A 22,256-nucleotide genomic window follows, 5' to 3' on the forward strand; every position below is an offset into this window, starting at 1 on the left:
ATTTTGTTCCTAACGTTTCGCCTGCATCTGTGGCTGGCATCTTCAGAGGTGTATCACAGAGAAAAGTCTGTTTCACACACAGCCTGGAAAACCCAACAGAACCAGTTGAATCCGGCTGTGAAAGCCTTCGACAATACGTTATCTGTTCTGTTTTACGAACTGGCATATTGATCTCTGGCAATATGATTACAAATTTAGTAACAAATGTGAGAACTTGTATACATTAAACCCCTATCAGGTTTCAGGTACCACTAACAATTTTAGGCCATTGAAGTTTACAACCCATTCAGATTTTCATCACTGCTATTTCAAGTCCTGGAAGACCTACTCAGTCGCAGAGCAGTCATTGAAATGAATCCAGGTAATAGTGTGACACAGTTAAGACTTCTGTGTATGACATGATTGTTTTTGAAGTCTTTTAAAATTACTCTATTTTTTTAAATTACTCAATGTTTACCTAAAATTCTACTGTTCCTTGAAGAAGTTCAAGGTAGCAAACGGAGTTTTTTTCATCCCATTTAATCGTCACTGCTGTGCTGTGAGGTAGGTTAGAATGAATATGTGTGACTGGTCCAAGGTCACCCAGTAATTTCAAGGCAACAGTCATCTCACATGCTTATTATTTTGTACATCGCGCTGAGCCCTTTGGGGGAGGGCAGTATATGAATTTAATAAATAATAAAATAAATGCTTCAGTATAATAGCATTAATGATGTCATTCTGAGTCTCACAAACAACTACCCTTCATTAACAGCTTTGAACATCCTGATTCAATGGATTCTGAACAAGTGCCAGTTTTTTAGTCGAACAGGGAAGGAGTCCTGACACCTTGATTTTTATAGCTATATGGATCTATTATGCTCTGTTGTGGTTATAACACTGGTGCAACAAAAACAGTCTCCCTGTGACAAATAACAGAAAATAATGCTTTTAAAAGCTACGTTGTACTGTTGAATTTATAAAACATTTTTAAAGCTTCAGACTTGGAAGAGCTTGAGATAGTAAATCAAATTCCATTTTTAACCAAGTTCATTTTAATTTAGTTCTTTAGTGCTAGCTAAGCAATTGGACATGTTCACTGAAAACGAAGTGCAGAAATAAGATGGCACCATCTACAATAAGAATTTCATACTATGGACATAACTTCACAGGATTATATGAATGTGACTCAGGATATGACCCCAGAGGCAGCTGTGTAAACATTTACAGCTTGTTATAATAAACATCATTAGGCTGGATGGATGTGGAATATTGAGCTATGCAAGAGAATACTACTAATTCATTTGCCTTTTAGTCTCATTCTTTTGTAAAACTTGAATTTTATGCTAGCAAAAGGAAAAATAGCAAATGCCACCATAATGTGTAGTTGGATCTATTATCCATACAGATGATATGATGGGTTCTTGATCTGCACAATTGCTAGCACATAAGGGCTTACCTGACTGAATAATGACCTGTTTTTCAATAGGTGGTATATTTTTGTATGGAAGGTTTTCTCAGGTGAACACCATTGATAGTTACTGGAAATTATGTAATAATACAGTCCAGCTACATCTAACCACCAGTTTTATGCAAATGAAACAATAATTGACACTGATTTTTACAAAATGTGGAATTTAATACAAATATTTTCTGCTTGTGGAGGGGGAATGCTTTGCCTCATGTTGTTCCTAAAGGTTTCATATCCCTCTCTGAGTAGCATTTTGAGTTGCTCAGTGAGATGGCAAATTCCAGTTCACTGGCTGAAAGGCCTTCTTTATCCAGCCCATAAAATGTGCTGATGGTTCCTGGGGTGGGGGGAGAACATATATTAAGACTAATCTCTCTACTTCACTATGAAGAAGAATTCACTTAGCCTTGCTTTCCTTGCCAGGGCAGGAAATAAATGCCAAAGGGAAGTACTTTCTAGCAGTGATAACAGAAAACTGGGCCTATCAGTTAAGGCTATTGCTGCCCATGAGTAAGAATGCATATGTCAACAGATCTTGCTTTTGTGTATTATTCTTACTGGGTTTTTTCCCCTATTGGCATTATTAGCACTCACATGTTTTTTTATTTTAAATTGTAAATTTGTTTAATTTAATATCTATCAGCTGTCATATGAAAAAACAGGTGCAATAGAAATATTAAATTCCATAGCCAAGGACTGAAACTCCAGGATCCTTTCCATATTTGAAAGTTTAACCATTGTTCTTATTGCTTGCGATTTCCATGGGGAACACCCCTGCCCTTCTGATCTTCAAACAAGAGTTGAACATTAAACTAAGGAAACTAATGTGTTTTACACATAAAGCTGGAGAATACCTCTATATTCTGGCCTCCTAGCTAGATAAGTTGACCAGATATCTACAGCTGGTTTTAAACTAGTACATATTGTAACACTTTACTTGTGACATAATTGCAGTTTCTGCCTTCTTCCAACAACTGTGTAATAAGTAATTTTTTGCCCTGTAACATAATGAAAAAATCTCAGTGCTTCAGTATCAATATGAGACAACAGAGTTATGTGATGTTCTGAAATGAGAGAGACTTGTTTTGAGTTCACTGCTGTTTTAACAGCAGTTCTAAGATTTCTCAATTGCATAGCCCCAGGTATTCATTTGCTACTCCATTAAGCAAAACTGTTTATATTTTTACTCATCCAAGCTCTTTTTCCCCAATGCAGTGACAGCATTCAATGCAACTAATTTCTGCAGTCAACATTTGGTAAATATTCCGAACTATATTTATAGTCTTTAAAGTTGATGCAAGCCAGAACTGCTATAGCAAAAATCTTTGTAGCAGCTTCAGAGCTTAATCATAGCTTTCAGGTAGGATGTGCTTATGTTTAAAGGTAGTCCCCTTGCCTTCAGTGTCAGGAAGGGCCACCATGGCTTCACGCCAGTGGATTCACCCCTCTGCCAGGGCAAGACACTGGGATGCTGCACCAGCCGTAGCAAAGGCATGGCTGGGGAAGGAGCTGACATTAGTCACCTTCCTCCCAGCCATTTGCTGCCTTATGCCGGTGGCTGGTACTTTAGACTTAAGCCAGCAAAAAGGTGGTGTAAGTTTATTGAGCCTCATGGGGTCTTCTTGGCAGTGGGGAGGCTTTCTTGCTTTGCAAGCCTCCCCGTGCTGCCAGGAAGCCTCTATGGGAGTTGTGAGGTGGTGCAGCTAACATGGTACAGCCAACCAGCCGCTTGGATGGGGCTTCCTATATTTTAAAAAAGTTTATAAAACATTTCTATATGAGAAAAATCAGCGGAGAAGATGACTGATACCTAATCATGGATTACAATTTTAACATATACATTCAGCAGTCATTTGGGGTCACGTACATATATTAACAAGGTTACAGCCATAGAATTTATTCCAAACATGAGACGAAGCATGTAGTATACTTTTTTTCCAATGAAATATCAGCATGTAGAATAAAGCCAGAAGGATTAGGCTGCAACATTAAGTATGTATGGCAGAATACATATAACAGATCTTTAGCACAATGTATTTGTGCTTGTGTTTAGTTGCTATCTTGGGTTGTTGTTTTTTCAACAACCAGATCTCATTTTGAAGCCATAACAATAAAGGAAAACACTAATTACAAGAAAATAATACTTATATATATTTAAACACCAGTAAATATAATGAGGCTTCAAGTTAAGCCCCTAGAGGATGGGGCGGTATAAAAGTTTAATAAATAAATAAATAAATAAGACATTTTACTTAGTTTTATTTTTGGTTACTTTATGGGTCTTTCTCACAACACAGAATTATGAACAAGCTATCAAAAATCATATGCACTCAGAAAAATGGCCACTCAAAGTTAACAATGGGACCAACTCAGTTGTGCTGACATTTTCTCTTCTCCTACTCTATACACTGTAAATCTGTTTACAGCTATATACTTAGGTTTTCATAATATTCAGGGAAAAATCAGATGTGATGTTTCTGTCATCCTTTATTTTCCTTTCATATATAGAATAGCCAGCAGCAAGTCATTTTTTCCATTCTAAACTTGCTACTTGTATGAGTGCTTGTAGCAACTGTCTGTGAGGATTCACTTGAGTGGTGGTATTCCCCTACCCAATTTCACTGTACCTTATTATTGTGAAAAGCGATGCTTGTGTTAGTACAGCTAGCTTGGGCTTCAGAACTACAATTTTCTAGTCATTCCTTACATAGAGTTAGTTTAAACATATTACATAAATTGCATTTACATACAGAAATGGTTTTTCTGCTAATCAGCATGAAGATTAGTGAAGTGGGAAGACTAAAGTTGCTCCATAGACTGAGGCTGCTAACAATGACTAAAGTGGACTGCTAAAAGTGGACCAGGCACTTACTGAGTTAAAATACCCATGTGCAACACAGTAAAATTGGTTTTGTTCAAAATTCAAAAGTAGCAGCATATTAAACGTGCACCGTTTCGTACTAGTTTTAAAGTGCCAAACTAGGCAGGACACTTGGCCACAAGTGAGGGTTCAGGTTCCCCAGACCTGACTTTGATTGGGCAACTGCCAGACATGATTAGACGGAAATCAAGTTTACAAGCACATTGGAAAGGAGTTCAGCCCAGGACCACAGCATGGGTGAAGACAGGGGGTTCTGACTTTACTCCTGGGCTGTTTTCTCAAGTCAAAATGGCTGGGGGAGGGGGCATTATTTGCCCCACTGCAGAGCTGCACATACAGTATTTAGTGCTTGTGACCAAATATCTCACTGAGTTTGGCCTTCGTACCATTTCTGAAATTTTGTATCTCAAAATCTGTTGCAAAAAAATACTGATTTGGGGTATTAGCTCAACAATCCCTGCAGGACTCTAGTGACTTATACTGTACTATGACATACTGCTTCAACCCTTGTAAAAGTGCAACCTGTTAATATTACACTGTAATTGAACATGAAGTTGAAGTCAAGAGGCCACTTCATTCATGTAGAATCAGATGCTGCTCTGTTGAACTTATTGGTACAACTAAGTCACAAGAGTATCTTCTGATGCCCAGTGAAACTTACAGACAGAAGAATAGCATTGTTCACTTGCAGCAGATTTTCTTTTACCTGAGTTTACCAAATCAGGTAGACTCAAATACTGAATACACAATTCATAATTTCATAAATCCAAATCTGATCTATTTAAAATTTTTGTAGCTAGGCCAACAGATTAAGACATCAGATATGTACAGGTATAGCAAATACTAAAAAAAATTCTTTATTTTGTGCAATACAGATGTCACAAGAGATTTTGACAAGTATTAACTTATGCAACAAATCTAAAAACTGACCTATTGCACTTGTGTTGACAGAAAAGAAAGGCATTTTGTCCATTTTGAAGAGTCCTTTGTGAAGCTTAAATATTGCCTGTTCAAAACAAACTGGAAAGTAACACCAATCTCCTTTGCTGTAGCTGCATATTGCGTGTTTCTGTTTATTGCTCTTATCACACAAAGCTAAGTTCTAGTTTTCCTTTTATCTTCAAAGAGACTTTTCAGCATGTAAACCTGAACAGCAGACACAATAACCATTATTGCCAGGTTGACCATTGACCAGAAGTTTACCCTATCAAAGTTGCTTTCCTGTATGTTTCTATCACGAGCTTCAAATGCTTTCAGCAGGGTCTGGATCTGAATGCTTTTGCTTAGCCTAGACTTGACACTGTTGACAGATTCCTAGTAAATAACAAAATATTCATTTTAGTATGGCAAATCTTTTTAAAGTGATAGTTTCACTACAAGAACTTGAGTATGTTCTGACGCTGTCAAATATAGCTCTGCCTCATCCTCCTTTTTCACCAGCCTTTGTACTTACCTCAAAGTGAATCCATGCCCATATTAATTTTAGAGGAGACTCTTGTTTATCTCTCTTCAGTGCCAGATTTGAAATTGGAACTACTCTTTCACCTTTCGTATGCTAGTCTTATTCTAAAGCCCAAGCCATTTATGGAGTCTTAGGACTTCCTTAGCTTCAACATGTTCTCAACCACCTGCTTTTCTTGTAGGACTCAGCAGATCTTCTGTTGTCAAGCCATATTCTGTGGAGAACGGGAGTGGCCTTACTTTATTTAGATTTTTAGACTGCCCTCCCTCGAAGGGCTCAGGGCGGTGAACAACATAAAATACAATAATATAACAATGATAATTAACATTAAAACCTATTCACAGTTAAAACAATAAAAACTTTAGAGGTCATTCAGCATTCCAGGCCCTCTAGCCAAGTCTTACAGCTGCATTCATAAGCATAGCATCCTAGCACTTCCCTTCCTATTCCCCTTCCATGCTTTTCCAGTTCCCTGCCTTTCCACTAGTCCTCTCCCAACATACTTGTGTGTACAAATACACTGGAAATAGAGGCTAGACAAATATCCTGAGCCCAGAAACAACTGCCTAGGAGGCTGAAGAAGTTATTCACCTAAAGGGATAAGGCTGTTTTTTATTTATTATTGCTAATAGTGATGGATGAACAGTTTTCGATTCCTGTCATGGCCACATTATCAGTAATTGCCAGTAACAGAAGGAAAGACCCACCCTCTATTTTTTTATTCATTAAGCTATGCAGTTTTGATTATTAGCTTCCTCCAGCTGCTCCAATAGAAAGGCATGTTATATATTTAATAAGTACACATCACTCTTTTCCATCTCTGTAAGGCCACTAGAGATTGCTGAACAGCTACTACACCCTGTCCTGATTGAAACACAAAGTCCACAAAATATTGAAAAGGCTGACAGAATACGTACCAAAATGTCTTCTAGTTTCATATCCAGAAGATCTGTGCCAGTAATATACTTCTTCCAATCTTCTTGATCTTCTTCTTCTCCGGCATTATCTAAAATTAGTTCAAAGAAAATCACCTTCTCTGAAATGGTGCTGAATGTGTTGTCAAAGCAGAACATGTAGTCACCATCAATTGTCTCCACTCTGCAAGCACATGGAGGAGGGGAAAGAAATCACAGACAACACGTTAAAGCAATCGCATCATTACCATTAGTTTTGACTATATGCCTATCAAACTTTATAAAGGGCAGGACTGTGTCAGCACATATCAGAAGACTCCGTGTGGTGTAGCATAGTGTACGATCTGGAGACTCAAATATCCATTCTGTCATGAAGGCCCACTGCATGCCTCTGGTCACTTTCTCTCAACCTAAGCTACTTCACTGGTTTACTATGAGAATAAAATGGAGGAGAGAAGAATATAGTTTAATTTGGTCTTGAATAAAGGGAGAAAGAGGAAGTTTAAATAAATAAAATTCCAGCCAAACTGCTTTTAAGTCTTGACATGGACAGTGGCAGATCTGTCATGTCTAATGTTTTTCAACGAGCATAATCATCATATAAACAAGATCCACAAAGTTAAATGACATTTATTTATTGATCCAAGGCATGCTAGTTACACAAGCAGTTAACAGAAATTGGCAATGGATCAAAGCAAGAAAAAAGGTGAAGATGAGGTTTCTGTGCCTGACAGCCTGATGTCACTCTCACAAAGGTACACTACAATTCTGCGTTCCAAGTAGTTGACATACAGGATTTGACTTTTCACAAAGACATTTTGCTCTAGATTCTAAAACACTTTCTATATTAACTAGTATGACCATATAAGAGCTATTTGAGAGTAGCCATAAAGTGTTCTGCAGGAATCTACTAGGAAACAGTGATGGTCTCTACTCAAAAACCTATGAAATTGGGGAGACAACACTTTGAGCTCTTTTGGGAAGGACAAGACATCATAAGAACATATGAAGACACTTGCTGCATCAGGTCAGTTACCCATCTAATCAAGCATCCTGTCTCACATACTAGCCAACCAATTCCCCTAGAAAGCCAACAATCAGGGCACAGCCCCAATACTGTCTTCTAGAACTTGCGTTCAGAATTTTGTTACCTCTGAATATGGAGGTTATTAGTCATCATTTAATAGCCATTAAATATGAACAGGAACCCAAAGAGCCTCATGTGCAAACAGTAAGAGTTTTCCCATGAAAGTTTTGTATTATTTTACAAAGCACACAGAGGAATTGCAATGTTCAAAATCCTTATTATACAGTCAGACTTATGTAGTTATAAAATTTTGTGGGCATTGGCTCCCCTCAACCCCAATCCACACTAAAAATGATTTAGCAAAGAGATCTGAATATATTCATTGTAAAACTCACGTGTGGACCCCATCTGATTTCCTCTGTTCAAAAACCAGAGTTTCGCCTTTTGGTGATATCAGGTAAAAATCAACATCTAATCCTGCTCCATCTAAAACCTAGGAGAACATGAACAAACAGAAGCCGTATTTACCAAAATTTAAAACAATGCAGTTATCTCTAGAGAGAAATCAAATTTAACACCATTTCAAGAAAGGACAAAGCTACAGGCAGAAATAAATAATGAAACGAATAAGGAAATGATCCAAGATTACAACTGACAATGCATTAGTTTTAAGGAGCCACAAATGGAATTCTATCCACAGGGAAAAAAATATTCCCCACTGCCCCTTTTCTACTGAAGCCACTTCCCCTGATGTCACACAGGAAGTTGCTTCTGAAGATCAGAGAACTCTTAGGAATATGTGTTACAATAGAGGAGAAGCGGGCAAGAGTAACTTGAGTATGGAATTCATGGCAGCCACAGACACTCCCCTGGAACAAGTGGAAGTACTCTGTTTGCATAAGCAGACATGTAAAGGCACAGGGGGAAAAATGTGGGGAGAGGCTTCCCCCCCCCGCCCAAAAAAAACACATCTTTTCCCCATTTTATTTTGGACTATGCTGAAAAAAAGTCCTATGAAATATGCTCTTTTGGAATGGGTGAAACTTTTTAAAACAAAGCTTCATACGCTTCTGTAGCATAAAAATGTTTATGTAAAAAAATCTGCATAATTACATAATGACAAATGAAGAACTCCTCATAAAGGCTTGTAGTGCATTATATCTCACTTTCCCCAGAATCCCCTTCCACATTATTTCATGTGGGAGCAGCAGTGGTGCAGTGGCTAAGAGCAGGTGCACTCTGATCTGGAGGAACCGGGTTTGATTCCCCGCTCTGCCGCTTGAGTTGTGGAGGCTTATCTGAGGAATTCAGATTAGCCTGTGCACTCCCACACACGCCAGCTGGAAGACCTTGGGCTAGTCACAGCTTCTTGGAGCTCTCTCAGCCCCACCCACCTCACAGGGTGTTTGTTGTGAGGGGGGAAGGGCAAGGAGATTGTAAGCCCCTTTGAGTCTCCTACAGGAGAGAAAGGGGGGATATAAATCCAAACTCCAACTCCTCCTCCTCCTCCTTCATTTTTCCCTCCTCCTGGCAGCCCCCACATCCTCTCCTTTCCCTGTTTCCTTTTCTCTTTGGCACCCACCTAATCTACCTTTTATTTTTTTTAAAAATTAGCCAATTTACGATATAAATAAAACATTATGAAAACACAATAAAACCACTATTATAAAGCCCACAAAAGTCACCATTTAAAAGCTCCAATGAAGACTGCCAATAATAAAGGCTACATCAATTAAAATGCAGTCCTCAATAAAACTGTCTTTAATGGCCTCCTAAACACCAACAATGAGGAGGCCAGGTGTACCTCCCCAGGAAGCTTATGCCATCATTGTTGGGCTGCCACAGAAAAGGCCCTCTCTTGTACTCACCAAATTAGTATCTTCAATTGGTAGGACAGTTAGCGGTGCATTTCTCTGCGATCTTAATTTAAGGGCAGGAACGTATGGAGAAGTCCTTCGGATACTGGCCTCAAGCCATGTAGGGCTTTACAGGCAAAACAGATTGATGTGTTCCTTATAGCTGGCCCTGACCAGGACACTAGTTCCAGCATTCTTCACTAGCTGCAGTTTCTAAACACTCTTAAAGGGTAGTCCCAAATCAAGCTCATTGCACTAGTCCAGTGTATATGTTATAAAGGTATGGGTCACTGTGGCTAGACATGACTGACCCAGGAACAGACACCAGCTGAAACTGGGCAAAAACAGTCAAGACCACAAAAATCACCTGGTTTTCTAAGGCAACTGAGCAGCACTCCAGAGTTGCAAACCTGGTTTTCAAGGGAGGTACAACCCCATCAAAGACAGCAGAGATCTGAATTCCCTTGTCTGCCTTTCTACTAACCCAGAAAATGTCTGGCTGTTTCCGCACGGCCAAAAAACAGCGCCCCAGGGACCGGAAAAAATTGGTCCCTGTGCTGCTGTTCGCGGTCTATGAGCGAGGTTTTTTTTAAGTGGCGCCTTCAAGCTGGCGCAGTGTGAACCACACCGGCGGGAAGATGCCACTTTCCCCCTCCCCTCCCCTCTTCTTCCAGCATCGCTCTGGAGGGACATGCCCACGCTGCCCTCTGACCCCTGGAGATCAGAGAGTAGCATTGGCTTGTCCCTCCAGCCTTCCAGAGCGTCGCTGGAAGAAGTGAGTGGAGGGGACTGAAGGAGAAAGTTGGGGCTGCTTGCACGCTACCGTATTAACCTGGAAGCCAATATTCTGGCAGTTGTCCTATGGTGGCAATTTTTCTCCAAATGGTTCCTTCTGTTAATCACAACATTTCAGTATTTCTTCCTCTCTCTCAGATGGCAAAAATTAATCTGTGTATGCTATGATAATATATGCTACAGTGGAATTAGGCAATCAGTAACAAAAAGTGACAAAACCAAATGATAACCATGTCACAATCCTATGCATTGTGCTTGAAAGTAAGCAGCACTCATATTGAAACTTACTTTAGAGCAAAGTTGCATATAAACAGATTTCATTTATTGTTTGAGTTTATAGATTTTATTCTGTGAAGTAATACCAAAGAAAAAAGCACAACATCTGCTAGTCCGGCCTGTGTCAGTTCCATATCACTAGAACAGACTAAATGCTTACCTACCGCTACCTTATTCTTACTCAGAGCTCCTACCTGTCATAAAAGTTTCATCATATTTGCTTACGTGGCTTTAATTCATACAAAGCCCATTCCAGCAATGTGTGCTGACTAGATTATCAGATCTTGTTCCCAAAAGCAGTTTGACATGTGCCACAGTTTGACTTTCATAACATCTGGCAAACGTGTCAATTCTGTAGAACAAACAGGACAGCAACTCTCCTCCAGCTAGGGGAAAGTTTGCTTAGATGGCTTTTTGCCTAGTCCTTTAAAACACCACACTTAAAGCTGTGATCTCACAAGTAATGAGGTTAGGGCACATCTTTCTGAATTGTCATTTTGGAGTGTGTACCTGTTAATAGAGAGAAGAGGGAAACTTGCAAAATTCAGTGCTTAATTTCTAAAAGGAAAACGTCCGGTACATAAATCTATCTAGAAGCCATCCCATCTATTTTGGTACTTCTGCACTTCAACTGTGTGGTAATAAGATGAAGTTACGTTCCTTTATTAGTTCATATATGCACTGCATTGGTTTTAAAATAAGATTCCAGGACAGAGTTTTACTACTAATAAGTGCAGGTGGGCTCCTGTTAATCAATGAATGGATGTAAAAATATCCATGGTCGGTCCTATTTATGAACTGAACAGAATCAAGCAATAAATACTTTCTTCAATTAGTACTTCACACATAAAACTTCTCTCCACCCCCAATATGCACTGTATGCTCCCCATAAACATCCTCCTGGCATAGATAAAAATTATATATTGAAAAGACTAAGCTAATGCCTATGAAACATTATCGTTATGGTGCTCGACTAGGGCAAGGGAGACCCATTTCACATATCTAGTCACAGTCACAAAACGCACCTGGGAGTTTTGCAGAAGTCACTCTCTATCAGCCTAACCTACCTCACAGGAGAAGAATGATGTAAACGCTATCCTGAGCTTTTTAATAGGGAGGATGTGATAACAGTGTGACATATAGGAGCGCCGCTGCACCCCCCCCCCCGCCCGCCCAATGCTAGTCTTCTATACGTAGAAGTTTTTATTTTTCCTATGAGGAAATATGTCAAACATAAAGTCTTTATGGTACAGCAGGAAGTATTGGGCTAGGATCTGGGAAATCCATGTTCAAATCTCCAATTTGCCTTGCAGCTCACTAGGAGACCTTGAGTCAGACTAGCCTACCTCACAGGGTTGGTGAATGCAAAAAGGAGAAGGGAAAATCAATGTACATTGCCCATAATCTTGGCAGAAGACTAGCATAAAAGTGTGCTAGTTTTCTCAAACGGAGCCCCCCCCCCCCCCCCGTGTGATAAAGTATTTCAAAGTGCAAGCCACACAAGCCTCGAGAAGCACAATCCAAGAAAAGCTTTATAATCTGAGTTTGCCGAGTGGCCCCCGAGGCGACCTGCCACTTGACCCACGTGTGAGTTCTGTAATCCCAAACGGAGAAAGAAACCAGCGGGGCCCGGGGCGACAAAAACACGCTCCTTCCGTCTCCATTACCTGGTACTCGATCTCCAGCGAGGCTTCGTGATGCATGGGTTGGAAAAAGCACTCCTTGCGCCCGGCGGGCAGAGTAAAAGTAAAGTCACTGTCCAGAGAGGAAGTGAAGCCCGGGGCTCCAGGCAGCAGCACGAACAGCAGCGAGAGGGAGAGTAGCAGACGCCGCCAGAGCTCTATCCCCATCCCCTCGGCGCCCCCAAAGCCCAGAGAGCGGGGAGTTCCGCATGAGGCAAGCGCCACCATAGACCCACGCGGCCTTCCTCACGCCACGCACACCTCAGACACCGCCTACGGGCGGAGAACGGGTTCTTACCCACAGTGCACAGCGCACGGGGACGAGGCGCGCTTCTGTCAATTAAAGGAAGAGTGGGTGGGGCGTGACAGAGACTAGTAGTCTATCTCTATAGTCATAGGAAGTGCCCCAAGGTCGTCCATGTACAAAGCATTGCGGGAAATGTAGTTCTCTGGTCTGTGGTCGTAACACCCCCATCCATTCGTTAAAACATCACAGGAGAAACGGGTTCGGCTACAGAGGAGAAAACTACGATTCCCAAGAGTCTTAACGGCGACCAACTGAGCGCTCCGTTTACACCTCTCTCCTCCCACATACTCCGCCCAAATAACCCGCGCTGTTCGAATGTACGAGTGACGGGTCGCTCTGAGGGACAAGTTTGTAAAGAGAAGGCAGTGTGGTTTTTCGAAAGAAGTGTCCTCTCCTCATTCTGTAGTTGCTGCTGATTCTCTAAGAAGGGAGGTGAGTCCAGGTTCTACATAGCTGGTGATAATATAATAATATAATACAGGGGGGGGGGGGATTTGTACGAAATATCAATACCAAGGCGTGCTGGGAGGATTTCCCCTCAGAGTCTGGTGCTCTTTTGGCCTACTGGGGGTGGGGGAGAGTGTGAAGCATCGTTGCTAAGCAACATGAAGCTGTCCAACCGGCCGATTGAGGCAGTTCCTTCGGAAAGGACACCTGTGAGAAGGGAGGATGGAGCTGCGCTGGAAGGATCAGCCCTGAGGTAAGTGAGGGAAGAACAACAAGGGCAGGAGTTGCTTTCAGAGAGACATCCTAAACTAGCGCTCCAGTAGAAAGAGGCTGACTAGGCAGTGTACAAAACACAAACAAAGCTAGAACTATAAAAGGTTCAGACAGAGTTGTACAGACAACAGCACTGATCGATGGAGCAGCTGGAGGGCAGCTGACCTAGCCTGAGCTCTTCACCTAAAAGTGGTTGGCCCAGGTTAGCATAGGGATGGGAATCCACCAAGAAATGATGTGCAGATGAAGTCAATGGCAAACTATCTCTGTTAGTCCCCTACCTAGAAAATGCTATGGTTCATCATAAATCGTTTGGGCTGCACTTTACATTTACACCTATAAGATCTATTTTGGATAGCTCCCATGCCAAACCAGTTATCCTGAGGTTAGCCTTTAGCTTCCAGTTTGTGTAAAGCCCATAATTCTCAATGTGCCTTCAGCATTAACTCTGGGGGGGGGGATGCTTTTTTCTAGTTTGAGGAGCCTTGAGGTAAGCATTCAAGGGGTAAATCAGAGATAGAAATAAGAATCAATGCCTTGATAAGAACTTGAGGGTTCTCTTTCATTTCAGGCGAAATAATCAGTTAAAGAATAATGTGTACTTATAATGCCATCACTTGATGATGCATTGCAGCACAACAAAAGCAGAAATGGGGAGATCAAGGAACCTGAGCTAAAGAAGCCCATGGTAGCCTTACTGAAAATACAGTAATCATCATTGGATCAAAATCATCATCAAAGGGATTGATAGGAACAGCTTTTTTAAAAAGGTAGTTTGGAATTCTCTTTAACTGAGAATTTTGATGTGTAAACAGGTCTGAGTTTTTCCTTTTGTCTAGTGCCCTCTGATGTGTAAAATATTTATCAGCAAATTTGTTGAAAAAATACACACTTCTAACTTAAAGTTGGCACAATAAACAATTTGTGGTGTTTTACCATTTACTTAGGTTAGGGATCAGTTTAGCATTTAACACAAAAGCGTTTTTTGTTTGAAATTATTATTGAACAAGTAAAATGAATTTCTTTTGGAAATAACTCCACTCAATGAATCCAACAAATGTCTAGTGCTTTCTTTTAATGTGTTTCCCTACTCATTGATTATTTAACTTGCAAAATAAGTGCAATTATATGTAAAAGTTATGAAAAAATGTAAATTTAATTTAGGCCCCTTCCGCACATGCAAAATAATGCATTTTCAAACTACTTTCACAACTGTTTGCAAGTGGATTTTGCTATTCCACACAGCTTCAAAGAGCACTGAAAGCAGTTTGAAAGTGCATTATTCTGCATGTGCGGAATGAGCCTTAGATTTAAAATTTGAGACTTTTTTCCAAGAGCAAGGCACAGCTTAATATGGTGCCAATAACGGTTGATAAACGAAGGACAAAATCAGTTTAATAGAATTGCTTTACATTATCTTAGCAGAAGTAAAGGACCTATCAATATTTACTTGGGGTATCTCATTCTCTCTCCCTCCCAACACTCTTTCCCTTCTGTCCTCAGTAGCCCTCTTGGCCTTACACACTATCTCTATTTTCTTCTTTCCACGTTACCCACCTTTATCTGTTCCTCACAATTTTCAGCTTTCTTCCTTCTCTTGGGCAATCTCTCTCTTCTTGTTTTCCACCCACCTTTCTCTGTTTCTACAAAATTTCAGCTTCTGTCTCCTTTCCCTGCTTCCTTTCCTCCCTTCCATCTTTCAGCTCTCCCCTGCCACTTTTGACTGACAGAAATTAAGGTTTGGACAGCTCAGAAATATTGTTACAGTTACCTTGCAACCCTCCAAATGGCCACTGAGATTGTAGTCTTAATAGTCTTTATGCTACAGATATTCTATTATCTGGAGAGAGAACTGACCTCCTCAAAGTATTTCATTTTTCAATTACAGGATTTTCTGCAAGCCCGAGGCTTCCCTCAAGTTAGCAGGAAAAGTCCTCATTTTTCTGTGGCTCCCCTGTGTGATTTCTTTTGGGCTTTAAGGCCCAGTTCAGAATTAGATAAAAGTTGGCAAGCATTAGATACATTTATATAGCCTTGGTACTGTCCTAATGATGACTCCCTGAAAATCATGGCATGAAAATAAATATTGTGGATGCAGCTCTTCCCTCTTCCTGGTGTAATTGTGTTCTACCATCTTTGTCTTCCCATCTCAATGTTATCTATGGTTTTGTGTTATGTACACACTAAAGCAAATCATTTTGTAAATGAGAGACTATGACTATGATGCTGGTTTGCAAACCATTGTTAGGAGGGAACCTGGTTCATATTGACTATGATTAATTTGGGAAGAGGCTGGGCATTGTTCAAGAGAGGGGGGAGAAATCACATGCTAAAAGCTGTTTTAAAGTTTGCAAGTCATGGTTTGAAGGAAACCAGCATCATAAGTTGAAAATAAAACATATCTTTTAAGCATCTTTGTATTTAACAAGCTTCTTTCTTCAACTAGTGGATGCAGACATACTAATATTGTTTTGTTAGTTACCTTTTATATTAGACAAATGTATATCTATGGAATCTAAATTATCGGTGTGCCATGATTACTATGAGGAAAACTTGCTTGCAAATGTTATGGCTTTAAGGAGCCAACTAAGGAAAACAGAGAGAAGTTTAGAAAACTTGGGAGAAGAGCTTTTCAGGTATGTGTACATCCAAAAGTAAAACTTCATTTTATTTATTACTGTATTTGCAGTAACTACTTGTATCCTAATGTTAATATAGACTGTTGGTTGAATTGCTTGTTTTAAAGTTAAGTGAAGATAGTATTTACATCTTTTTTTTTACTTTATTTTCTTTCAGTTCTAGTTCATGTGATCTTTTGGACCAAAGCATACATGAGGAAGAACTTGACGTTTTAACAATGGAAGATCTTGTTTATTCTACTGAATTAAAAAGTTCTTCATCTCGTTATGCTGCTAGCAGAGTATCTTTAAATAAAAGAGAACCTTCAAAGAAATCCAGGAGCAAAGTAATTATTCAGGAATTTATGAACACTTGTTTATTATTTGTAGCCATTTGTATCTTACATTCTTGGGGAATTGGGCTTACAGGTCTGATAAATGCTGAGTTCACTTTGGTTGACTCTAGCTACAAATCTCATATGTTGCCTTCTAGTCTTATTCAGTATCTTTTGATAAAAGCATGGAAAAGGAAAATGAAGAACTAAGGGACAAATTAAATGTCCTCCGGGAACAGAACATGTTACTGACTTCACAGAACTACCAGCTAATGAGTCAAATGGAAACCATAAACCTTGAACTGAACCAGTCAAAAACAAGAGTAAGCATTTTTCTACGATATATTTGTTTTAAGGCAATATCTAATGATGATATGGTACACTAAAACTTTCTTCTTGTTTGCCTTGGCTGCAGCTGTTTAACCTGTATTGCTAGATTTGCTAGTTAGTAATTAAACAATTTGTTAGTAGTTTGGTAGTACTTATTTGTAAAAAAAAAGTAAAGATTATATGGCGTGACATCACATCACAATTTTTATTAGACAGTGTTTGGAAGGTGGTTTGCCATTGCCTTCTCCAATCATCTATAGTTTACCACAGCAAGCTGGGTACTCATTTTACAACCTTTGAAGGATGGAAGGCTGAGTCAACCTTGAGCAAGCTACCTGAAACTAACTCCCATTGAGATTGAACTCAGGTCATGAGCCGAGCTTTGATTGTGGTACTGCAACTTACCACTTTGTGCACAGGGCTCTCTACTTATTAGTAACTCTCAGACACATATTCTGATCTAGACCTTTGAAACCTGTTTAACCAAAAATATATTTCAGAAAAAGAAAATCTTTGGTTGGGTTGTGACACAATTTTTGCCGTACCTGTGTGGCATATGTGTCTATTCATTTGCACAATATTTTTCAAGGTTACACTTAATCTAAGTATACACCTGAATACGTAATGTGTGAAGCAGCTTTAACTTTGTCACCTTTTTTATAACTTTGTTACATTGTATGACAAAGTCTTTGATTTGAATCTTTTCTTTCCCTTCCCCTTTCTCTTTGGGATCTTCTGAAGCATCATCACAATGATGTTCATGACATGGTTCCTTCCTTTCTGTCCCCTAAGACTTCCAAAATGCTAATACTGGAGTTTGTGAGTCTTACATCAACAAAAAGTAATGTGGCTCAGGAAAAAATGCAGTGAGTGTTAGTCAACTAGTTAGATCTGCACTTCATGTTATGTTGTATTGGATGACTATAGTGAGAAGGAAGCACAAGTAGTTAAAGTATTCACCATTCTGATGTTGAGAGTAATTTGAGCTGGGCTAACTAAATAGTTAAACAATGCGGCACATTTTTTTGTAATATACAAAAGAGCACATGGAGAAGAAATAGTCGGTAAGGGAGGCCAGTAATTGGAGTAACTGTGGTTTTGGTTCAGCACAAGGGTCATAATTCTTCCTAACATTCTTCTTTCAGTCCTTTCCAGCTTTAGGAATGTTTACTTCCAGGGTTCCAAGACCTGCATGGAATAATTACTCACTCTAGGCTCTTCCTTAAGCAGATCTACACCGACAGAAGAGAAAGAAGGGTGGCTATTTTACCACCTTTTTCCTCCCTGCTGCAGCCTCCTGTCCTATGTGGCTATTACTCCATGTGAGTCCTGTGACCCAAGGAATAACATTTCTTGGAACCAGAACAGGGGTGGGGGAAGCTGAAAAGCTTAGCAGTGTTAATGCCTTCCACCGATCACTCATGGGCTCCAACCCTATATGTGTCTATGTAATGAAATGCAATAAACAGCTTGTTAACAGATTCTTCCTATTTTTTCATGTTTTAGGTATCTTTTCTTGAGTCTGCTTTGGGTACACATTCTGTTAGCCTTCCAATACTAGAAGATCAGATAGCAAGCTTGGAAGCAGAAGTTCAATCTCAGGACCATGTTTTGAAGTAACTAACTCATTTTTTACTCTTCTCCCTTATTCATGTGGTTAGGTAATACTTTACTTTCTGGGAGGAAACACCAACTTGGTAATCTTGGGTGCATTTGTACCCCTCATCATGGGGAGAAAACAATGGATTTGACCTGGCCAGGAGTTTCATTAAACCTTCCCAAATTCTCCTTACTACAGCCCCCATCCTATACAGTTTTTGTCCATGCAGGTTTCATGATCCCCAGCAAAGCCTTTTTAGATAGTCAAAGGGAAATCCTCTTTTTTTGCTGGATCCAACTCATTGTGTTAAAGGGTTATATTATGTAATTTAAATGTTTACCATTTCTGATCTGTCTTTGAAAGAATAGGCTGCTTAGCTGAATCTTTTCTTCTCTGTGTTTTGAATTCTGACTTTCAGAGATTATATTGCTCCAGTATATCAGGCTGGCCATTTGTTTCAATAGTTTTAGGTCAAGGTTACTCAACATGGTGCTCTCTGACATTCCTGGCACTCACCAAATGCTTTTAGAAAGTGGGTATGGCTAGGTGACGCTTTTTCCCAGAACCTCTTCTAATTAGTTGTTGGATATTTTATTGGCTGTGCTTATTATTAAAAATGCTGCTTTGGCAGCTGCTGCCATACATTAAAGAATCTATGCTGAGTGGAATTTCCACATTCAGAGGTGGTAAACCTCTGGATCCCAGTACCAGAAGACAATATTGAGAGAAGGCCTCAGCCTCTATGCCTGTTGTTGGACTTCCAGAGGAACTGGTTAGCCATTCTGTGAAACAGGATGCTGATCTGATTCATTGGGTCTCTTATGTTCTCATATGTCACTGAAAATAAGCCATGGTAGCCATTTTGTAAGTGGTTCTGCCTCCTGCGCCATCCATTTTGTAGCAGCTGTTTTGTGGTTGAGCCCACCACACTGTATAACAATTCCAAAAATGTCCACAGGCTTTAAGAAGTTGAGTACCCCTCCTTAGATGATGAGCAGAAAAAAAAAACTCAATTAATTTACATGCTTAACTTGGGAAGTTTACATGTTTAACTTGGTTAAAAAGTATGTACTATGTGTTGTTTATACCTGTTTTATAATTTAAAACTATGTTTATAGAGAGACAGAAGATAAATTGGCACAAAGCCATACTATAATAATGGAAAAAGAATATGTTTTGCAAAAGTTCAAGGAGGAATATAAAAAAATGAAACACGATTTAATTGAACGAAGCAAGCATGGAAAGAGGTGACCAATTAAACATGTTCAATTTTTATTCTGGAAGTATGATAGTTCATCTCTTGCTGTTGAATAGTTATTGTGAGATGCCTTGCTTTATGTTGTTAAACAGCAAACATGTTATTTCAGAAATGATCTAAATTATTAGAGAGTATTCAGTAGTCTTGCTATCATACTGTGGATGTAAACCGTTCTAACTGTTGCTCTTTGACCAGATTTTAAAAAGGCTTGAAAATTGGCAAAAAATAAAATTGTGTTGCTATGCAGTATTTTAGACCTTGATTGGGTAAAATGTATGTTAATCCTTTGCCTGAAACAATATGAGCTTGAAGATTTTTATCTTCAACCATTAGAAGATGTTTATTCTTTTCTCTCCTGTTTAGGGACATCCTGAGAGCTGGGGGGAGGAGGGGCAGTGTTCAGCATCTGAGCTTTGCTCAGGAACAATTCTGAGAGGAAACAGGAACTGTACCTTCACACTAACTGCTAGTTCCATTTTCAGTGGCATCATATTTGCATATTTTTTTCAGTGCTGTAAGAGCAAACAGAACTAGACCATTTCCTCTGTTCTCTAGCTGCTGTTATATATGAGAATGGCACCAAATGCACAAATTTCCTGAGCAAAGCATGGGTTTCCTGTTCAGCTTTATTTATTTTTGTATGTGTGCATCACTATTACTTGCTCTGAAGTAACCTCCCTGACTAGGAAATTAATGGCAGACATTTGCATGTGTAGGGGCTTCTAATTAGGCTTCCTCTGAATGTTGTGGAAAAAATAATAGCTGCTTATATTTCATATTTAGCCTTAGGAGTTTGAATTGTTAATTACTTGGAAAGCTGGATGGAGACATAAAATGAACAGTGGCCAGTTTATTATTTTTCTCTATTTTAGTAACAGGTATACTTTCTCTGCTCTACGCTCTTATGCTACAGGATATCATTGTGCAATGTGCTTTATATGGAGCATTCCAGTGTCATTATGAAGGAAATTTAAAACAAAGCTACTCTTCATCTTTAATATTCATATGAAGTAGCCTTGTATTTTTATAAATATACATTTGGAGGGGGGGTGGAAAGTCAAAAATAATTGTGCTGTTCACTTACTGTTTGTGTTTAAAGATTTGTGTGAGTGTTACGAAAAGAATAATCTAATACCATTACTGTCCTTGGTCAGTTTAAATCTGAGGTACCTCTTTCATTTAAAGAGCTGAACAACAAAGAAACGAAGCTCTATATAATGCTGAGGAGCTTACAAGAACTTTTAAAAAGTACAAAGAGAAAATTACTGAAAAACTGGAAAAGGTAGGATTTTATGTTTTGAATAGAACTTCAGGTGTAAGTGGAATCTTTAAAGTCATGGTTTATCACTAAAATTAAGGTTATTATCAACTGACCCTATTTTTGTTAGTTTAATTGTAGCCTATCCCACCTAAATCAACTTTATTGCATGAACAACTAAACTTGTTAAATTTACATGTGCCAACCTTCTGTTATGAAAAAATTATTACATCTCTCCCACTGGAGTAATGAAACGTTTCAAGGATGTTTCGAGAAGCATAAGAAAAAACTAATTGCAGAGCACTGTCCTCCTTGATTATAAGCACTATTGTATTTTTGAAAAACCTTGACTTGCCTTTAACAGCCTTGAAGCATAACGAGGCCAGTTACTTATCTAGAATCTGGCTAGTGTACAAAAAGTTTTTTTCATTACTCTAGTGGGAGAGATGTAATAATTTTTTCAAAACATCTTGTATTGTGTTGTAAAATTATTTTGGTTTCTTATAAGTAAATTGCTACTCCAGTGGGAGTCAACATTTTTGAAGTAATTATTGTAGCCTGGTTGGTACAAGTTTTCTTCTTTTCACAACCTCTGTTAAAGGCACAAGGGTAAAGCTACAAAGAAAAGATGATAACCTTAGCTAAAATTATTCATTCAGTTGTACTGGTGTGAAAGAGTGCCTTTGCACTAATTATTTTTGTGTTTGTGTTTATGACAGAAATTCTGCCTGGGACATCCTGACAGCTGGGGGGAGGGGTGGCAGTGTTCAGCATCTGAGCTTTGCTCAGGAACAACTCTGAGTGGAAACAGGAACTGTACCTTCACACTCACTGCTAGTTCCATTTTCAGTGGCATCATATTTGCATATTTTTTTCAGTGTTTTAACAGCAAACAGAACTCCCTGTGCCATTTGAGGGAGTGCCCCCTGTGCCACTTGAGTAGGTCCCATGGGCAGCCGCCTCCTCCCTCACAACTGTGACCTGCCCACATGAGGAGTTTGGGGGCATGTACACAGCTGAACCTTGAACTGGCCAGCTTTCAACTGGGTTCACCACACCCTGAACTCGATGTAAAGTTTGGGAATGGGGCAGGCCTATTCGATGCTTGGCTTGGCTTGGCCAGGAGCTTTTGGAACCAGTATAAAAGGCCTTGAGGCAGTAAAGAAGGTTCACACATATACACAAGAGCAGTTTGCTCTAGACCAGACCTGGGCATTATATGGCACACGGGCCACATCCGGCCCACCGGATGACCCTGACTGGCCCCCCCTGCCATGCTGGGGAGTGAGGCGTCTTTGAAAGCCCCGCAGAAGCCGGTTGCCTTGGCTGCCGGCTTCTGTGGGGCTTTCAAAAGCGCCTCGCCCCCCTGCCTTTTGGCCCGGCCCTCCACAATATTTTCTGTTTCTTATGCGGCCCCATGGAAAAAATAATTGCCCACCCCTGCTCTAGACAATATGTTGCACTGTTTCAACTGTGTTTTCTTTTCT

The 22,256-nt window shown here is 39.7% G+C and overlaps 2 protein-coding genes across 6 annotated transcripts in view; one reads left to right on the forward strand and one right to left on the reverse strand.

The window, feature by feature from the left end:
• Positions 1 to 3,692: 3,692 nt before the first annotated feature.
• TMED5 (transmembrane p24 trafficking protein 5) lies at positions 3,693 to 12,665 on the reverse strand. The gene is made up of 4 exons (XM_048496419.1): positions 12,329 to 12,665; positions 8,130 to 8,227; positions 6,711 to 6,891; positions 3,693 to 5,645 (listed from the first exon to the last, which is right to left on the reverse strand). Exons 1-4 carry the CDS (start codon positions 12,569 to 12,571, stop codon positions 5,427 to 5,429), a joined length of 741 nt encoding a protein of 246 aa, XP_048352376.1. The 5' UTR covers positions 12,572 to 12,665; the 3' UTR covers positions 3,693 to 5,426.
• Positions 12,666 to 12,865: 200 nt separating this feature from the next.
• The window catches only part of CCDC18 (coiled-coil domain containing 18), a 50,782-nt gene continuing 41,391 nt past the window's right edge, over positions 12,866 to 22,256 (forward strand). Inside the window, exons 1-7 of one of the 5 annotated variants that reach the window (XM_048496414.1) lie at positions 12,866 to 13,082; positions 15,849 to 16,006; positions 16,167 to 16,335; positions 16,482 to 16,646; positions 18,160 to 18,269; positions 19,372 to 19,500; positions 20,697 to 20,793. In XM_048496414.1, the coding sequence (XP_048352371.1) occupies positions 15,879 to 16,006; positions 16,167 to 16,335; positions 16,482 to 16,646; positions 18,160 to 18,269; positions 19,372 to 19,500; positions 20,697 to 20,793 (798 nt within the window). In that variant the 5' untranslated portion in view covers positions 12,866 to 13,082; positions 15,849 to 15,878. Of the gene's footprint in view, positions 13,083 to 13,303; positions 13,351 to 13,865; positions 14,141 to 15,848; positions 16,007 to 16,166; positions 16,336 to 16,481; positions 16,647 to 18,159; positions 18,270 to 19,371; positions 19,501 to 20,696; positions 20,794 to 22,256 lie in introns of those variants that run through there. The other 4 variants (XM_048496417.1, XM_048496416.1, XM_048496415.1 and 1 more) reach the window with 4 other exon arrangements.

The sequence above is a fragment of the Sphaerodactylus townsendi genome, linkage group LG05 (genome assembly GCF_021028975.2).
Source record: "Sphaerodactylus townsendi isolate TG3544 linkage group LG05, MPM_Stown_v2.3, whole genome shotgun sequence".
Classification (NCBI taxonomy): Eukaryota; Metazoa; Chordata; class Lepidosauria; order Squamata; family Sphaerodactylidae; genus Sphaerodactylus; species Sphaerodactylus townsendi.

Excerpts from the sequence above, each read along its gene's own strand:
- TMED5 (XM_048496419.1), bottom strand. The coding sequence starts at position 12,571 with ATGGTGGCGCTTGCCTCATGCGGAACTCCCCGCTCTCTGGGCTTTGGG. Across the intron at positions 6,892-8,129 it reads AAATCAGATGGGGTCCACAC|AGTGGAGACAATTGATGGTG; the intron begins GTGAGTTTTACA and ends ATGTGCTTGCAG. Across the intron at positions 5,646-6,710 it reads TGAAACTAGAAGACATTTTG|GAATCTGTCAACAGTGTCAA; the intron begins GTACGTATTCTG and ends GTTATTTACTAG.